General features: G+C 37.8%; 1 protein-coding gene across 1 annotated transcript in view; it reads right to left on the bottom strand.

The window, feature by feature from the left end:
- Positions 1–249: 249 nt before the first annotated feature.
- Positions 250–6,000, bottom strand: part of FAM91A1 (family with sequence similarity 91 member A1) — a 28,337-nt gene continuing 22,586 nt past the window's right edge. The window contains exons 21-24 of the mRNA XM_074577776.1: positions 5,839–5,946; positions 5,428–5,551; positions 4,343–4,412; positions 250–2,934 (exon numbers count right to left, since the gene is read on the bottom strand). Of these exons, the coding sequence (XP_074433877.1) occupies positions 2,758–2,934; positions 4,343–4,412; positions 5,428–5,551; positions 5,839–5,946 (479 nt within the window). The 3' untranslated portion in view covers positions 250–2,757. The remainder of the gene's footprint in view (positions 2,935–4,342; positions 4,413–5,427; positions 5,552–5,838; positions 5,947–6,000) is intronic.

Below are 6,000 nucleotides of genomic sequence, written 5' to 3'. Positions count from 1 at the left end.
AAACTGTGAAATTATAAGTCATGAATCAAAAAACCTGAAAACAAACATAACACACTTTCTAGTTGGCTCCTGAACGTCTTCAGGTACATCCATCTAGACTGACTACTACTTGGGCTGTGCCAGAGCACAAAACCATCTCTCTTCTGCAAGTTAAAAGTCTTGCTGAAGACAGAAACTTAAACCAGCTTTACCATGTGCAACGCATGTGATTTTTCCCCACTGTCAATAAAACTACCTGAAGAAAAGAAATTGATTTAATTCGTCTTTATTTGCAATACAATATAAAATAAGATTTTTTTTTTTGGTATGAAGATCTTTGAGATCTTATTTTTTACACCATATTTAAAATAAAAGTCACATAATTTGAGTAAAGCCTCTGGACCATCCCAAGCACTGGAGCCTCAGTTGAGTTTCAGGTATTTTATGGACTTCTTTGGTTGCAATCTCTTCAATAAACTTCAGATATGCAGACTTGAACATTTAAACTCCTAAACTAGTGTTGAAGCACCTAAATTAGACTGGCCTGAGTTCTAAAAAACTGCAACATATCTGGAATTCTCACCATTAACTATAAGATTTATGGGTATTAAACAACTCTGAAGAGCAGGCTACTTTTATTTGGAAACTTTACTTTAGACAACCTAATAACAAAGGGTATCCTTCACTTAGTAACACTGAAGAATACGCAGTGAGAACAAGAAATTTGCATCCATTTCCAAACTTCCATACAACTTGTGCTACCATCACTTTACATACTAGTATAGACAGCGCATGGCAAAATTCGATACAATACGCCAAACTAGCTCATCTACTACAGCTCACTGTAGCACGTAAAGTAACACCTAGAGTACTGAAAGTGTTAAGCCATCACCTACTGCTTAGTTCCTCTACAGAGCTAGGTATCGGCTTAACCTCCACATAACAATTCTCACAGTAAGTGTTTCCTCTGCCATTTCTAGCAGATTCCTCTTTAATTTCTTTCGAAGGAAATAAGGCAACTTAAAACACTATGGAGAGTATGCGTGTCCAGTATAAAAGTCACTGTAGTGTAAATGATCAACTTTATATAGATAATCTAGCTCTATAATATATCCAAAATACGAAGTTCAGCTGCTGTTGGTAAAATACAAAACCAAAACAGATCTAAGAAAGCAGCACTGAGCAAACTGAAGTACTACAGACTTCCAGTTTCTTCGAGCGCAAGTCCCACACTTACACTTTAGGAATGTATATAAAGCAAAGGAAAGAAGAAGAATGGAATTTTCACAGTTGTAACTGAAGCCACTGCATTATCCCATCATGGTATGTTTGTCCTTTTCAAAGTTCTGCCACGTTTTTTCTTACAGCCATACAGAACAGGATACAAACCCACACGTTGCCCTTTTTCTCCTTGCTGTTGTCCAGCATCATGTACACCACAAATTCTTAGTTCATTATGTGTTGTAGGCTACTAATGACAGGATGGTTAAGTCTCATTTTTAATTATGACTGTTTAAAACAAGGCAGTTCCAGTAAAGAAGAGAGTTGGCAGAGTGCTTTAGACAGCTGCATTAGAAGTCTTAACATTTTACATCTCTTGTTCTCCTCGTGTCCTAAATGGGACAGACTTCTTTTAAGCTGGCAAAAACTTAATGCCCAATATAAACAAAGTGAAATCATGCTACATAACATCATCCCCTACAAATAGAGCCAGAACACGATTTTAGATGAAACAGCTTACTGTTGATGTTTATCATAATCAACAGCTGTTCAAGGAAAACAGATTCAGAAGCCTCTGCCTACACATTCTCTGCTGTTATCTTCCTTTGCTAATGACTGTCATGTGAAAAATCAAAAGCTCTGTTCTTTCAAACATTAATCAACAGGACAGATCTAGTTATGTACCTTATACTCAACTTACAACATTAGGAGTTTTCCCACAGCAATCATCATCAGCTTCAAATAACAATGAGGGACTAACTCCCGGTGCGATCCAGTCTGAGACACTTCTGGTTTCATACAAAGAGCAAGATGTATCCATTACCACGAAGTACCCCATGAACGGAGCTGCCCACGTCAGCCCTTCCATAATTCCACACCGCCATCGAACTCTGCCAGAGATGAAAGTGTACCACTCATCTTCAAAGCGGCCTTAAGTCATCAGCAGGCCTTCAAGTCTGCACTATCTCAGCCTCCTGTAAGCATCAAATCTCTTCCCATTGTACTGATTTGTCAAGGCCTCAGTGTTAGGCTGAACGACAGAATTCAACAAGCCTTAAATGCCCCATATCACTGTGATACTTTTTTTTTTTTAAACAGTAGGTATCACTGAGCTTTCAGAGGAAGAGCCAAATCTCTTACCTTTATACAGAAAGATTTTCAGTAATACAGTACAAAACTAAACAGAATTTATGTTTGAGTAACGAACATAGAAAACTACTATTGCCATTTTGTGGTGACAACATAGAAATTTAACAATCATCAGAAAGCCTAGAAAGGGCGTGTTTAGTTATAAAAGAAAGATTGTCTCAAGATAAAAATAGTGCTGACAGCTAAAAAGCTCTCTGTTGCAGCAAGATATGCAGTAATGAGTAACAAGTTCTAGACGGATTAAGCACTTCCCCAATACTGCAACACAACACGTTTTTGTAACACTACTTTTACATGGGTTATGCTGCAGCAGCGGTACACTTCTTAGTGGTTGGCACTAGGAATTAACCATAATAGAAGAAAGGCAATTAGTGATCGATGCATGAGAATCCCTATTTGACCTGTTCCTTAGCTGTGGCTGAAAAAAACTGAGCAAGGAGACCAGCCGTTCCATTCAGAGAGTACACCTTCTTTGAACATGAGATTCTTGGCAGGAAGCGGAACACCCATATCTGCAGAAATAGGCTGCAAAAGCGAACTTGAAGAACCAGCATCATGGAGCTGATCCAGTGTTGAAATACCTTCCTAAAAGCAAAAGGAAGAAAACATAGTGTCTTAAAATAGACAAACAATAAAGGATTTAACAGGTAGAATATGACAGGCTAATCCAATCTGCACATACACTTAGCGTTTCTGAAGTGTGTTACTTTAATCCAATAACTACCAAATCGCTATGGAAGTAAAAACAGAATAAACAGGGGGAAGCATGAAATAAACATACAGCTGCCTCAGATGCACCCTTGTATGCATTATTTGGCTTCCAAGAAACCTTCAGGGAAGCCTGAGGCTTAAAATTAAAGGAAAGACCTAGCAAAATGTATGTAGAGCTATAAAAATCTTCGGAACAGCTATCATACTGCTATTTATCCCATACTGTGCTAAGAGCTATGCATATATTTGGATGCACTGATTTGACCATCTTTTGAGTAGTTTTGTTTCCCAGAAGTTTGGTTTTCTCAGCTTAAAAAAAAATCACTTCAGCACCTTCTTTTTTCCTCTCTATACAGATCATCATCAAGAAAAGCGTATCTCAGAGGTAACATCTAAGAGATTAGGACAGGAGTCACTTGAGACTGTTTCAAGAGCTTTCGAGGCTTCTAACCTACTGGGAATTTTCAGTGTTCTCAGGAGGAAGTGGTTTCAGGGTCACACCATCCATAACACTAACTCATTAAGTAACCTGTAAGTTCCTTACCTTATTAAAAAGATAGATTTTTATAGAAAAGTATCTATAAGCAACTAAGCAGATTCCAAGTTACATGTGGACATGCCTTGCTGGCATACATTTCCATGCAGAATTAGAGCAGGCTGCAGACCCGGCATTCCTCCTTGCTTGCTACGCAAGGTGCCTATTCTCTATCTATGGTCTTAAAAAAAAAAAAATAATCCTCCCTGAGTATGCAGTTTTACGTATTTATACTCATTCAACACCAAGTTATAGAGAATCTTAGGACAAGTGCAAAAAGTAACTGGTATGAAATACATGTCAATGTGTTTTATTTTTTCCTAAGGGAACCCAGTTGACTTGTGATGCAGATAAAAATCTCAAAGACTAGCATAACCGTGGTTTGAAGTAAATCTCCCTAATATATCTAAGAAGCATCCAAATAACCAGCGGAGTAGGCTGTGCTATAACAGAGGAGTGAAGAACAATTTTTCTGTGCAAGTCCCATAAAATACATGAAACTACACACAAGACGCAACCACAGAAGTCAAGAGGCAAATATTAAATAAGGCTAGAAAAGGGACCAGGAAGTACTCTTTCCTACCAGTAGAGTGAGGTTGATACTGCTCTTAATACAGCTACCATTTAAAGAAAAAGCAAATAAAACAAACCATGTATGTTTCCATACAGACAAGAATAGCAAGTAGGAGGGCAAAAAAGGATGACAGACCATAAAGAATTATTTACATCTGGATTATTGCTCCTTACCTGGAATGAATGAACAAAATTAAGGACCTGAAGAGACAGCTTTCTACTGGAATGTAAAAGTTTTTGAAGGCTGTCAAAAACAAAAGAGAAGAAGCTATGTCCCATGTCCGCAAATTTTTACCAGTAAAGTACCACCATAGTAACTTGCTCACAAGTAACTCTAGTAATATTTAACACCATCTGACAAAGTTCAAAGCTTTCACACAGAAAGTTTGGTAATAGCGTCATCGCTGAAGAGATGCTCGACTCACCTCATCTGCTCTTGAGTCTAGTCAGCTAAACGGCATTTTCCCTATCATTTACACTGTGCTAAAGTGAAAGTACTGCAATTGAAAAATGCTATTTTACATGAGGTATATTAATATATTAAACTTTATCATGTCTCGTTCTTATCTAGGACAGGCTGGTAACATGACTTTTAAGAAGCAGATTAGTGACACACTGTGAAAAAGCAGGTCAACTACTATAATAAAATCCTTAAGCCATGTTTTCAAGCAGTCTTATTTTTGGTCTCCAGAGCAATGCCCTAGAAAAAAGAAAAACAACCACACAAACAAAAAAGCAAACCTAAAACTCCCACCGTTGAAAAATTAACATCTCATAAAGAAAAGCTACAGTAAAAATCAGATCTTGATCATAAGCGATGACTAAACTTAGTAAATAAGCTAAATGCATTTTACATCAAAGCATTAGCAGTAAGCTTCCCCCAGCACAGGGGCAGTGGGGTTAGGAGGAGGAGCCTGTGCTAAGCTAGGAAGGGGAAATGAGTAGCAAGTCACACAAATTTACTTTCTTTCCTGATCTGTTCATAGACAGTTTACTACAAAGAATTAATTTTCACCTTGCAGAAACTACAAAAAGAGACTAATCTTAATCTTAGCACAACCAAGGACTACTAGATTACACATTATAGCTGGTATTTATGAGCCAAGAAGAGACCACTTTACACGCTAGAATTAGATACCCTATGAAACTTAGCTCAGTTCTGCTCCTATAGTCATCAAGTTGTAGGTATCATTTTTGCAGAAGCTCTGGACATAACACATACACCCTGTTAAACCTGTAGCTGATAAATTACAGCTCACCTTTCTTTTCTACATAATCCATGAGTGGCGATTTTTCTGCAGACTTTCTGATTCAACTCAGAGCTGAAGAGCGGAATGCCAAAGCATAATTCCAGGGGAACCCACTCGAGTTCTGTTGTGGGTACTACAGAAAAAGACAACCAAATTTTAAGAAAAGACAAAGCAAGAATGTTGATCCCAGAACCAGTTATCTCAGATCAGGCTCCATTGGACAGTTCATACTTTTTAAGATAGCTCATCTACTGAGTTGCTCAAAGATTTAAGGGAATCTGAATTTTAAGAAGGAAGAACAGTTAGTGTTGATTATTGTCTGGGACAGTAAATGCAGACAACAATGTGTTCAGATCCTTAAAATCAAGATACCTCATTGGACTGAAAACGGTTAGTACAAGATATTCGTCATGTTTTTACCTTCAAGGCTTTGCTTGGCTGCAGAATCCATTGGAGTTTCTTCTATCACCATCTCAAATGATTCTGTGCTCCCATTTACATCAGATCCCGATACTAGATCGGCCTCTCCTAAAGGTAAAGCAATTCTTATATAAACATGCAGCTGAATATAAGTTTAGTAAC

The sequence above is a fragment of the Larus michahellis genome, chromosome 2, assembly GCF_964199755.1.
Source record: "Larus michahellis chromosome 2, bLarMic1.1, whole genome shotgun sequence".
Taxonomy (NCBI): domain Eukaryota; kingdom Metazoa; phylum Chordata; class Aves; order Charadriiformes; family Laridae; genus Larus; species Larus michahellis.
Note: the sequence above shows the minus strand (reverse complement) of the source record. Positions and strands in the feature narration are given on the sequence as shown.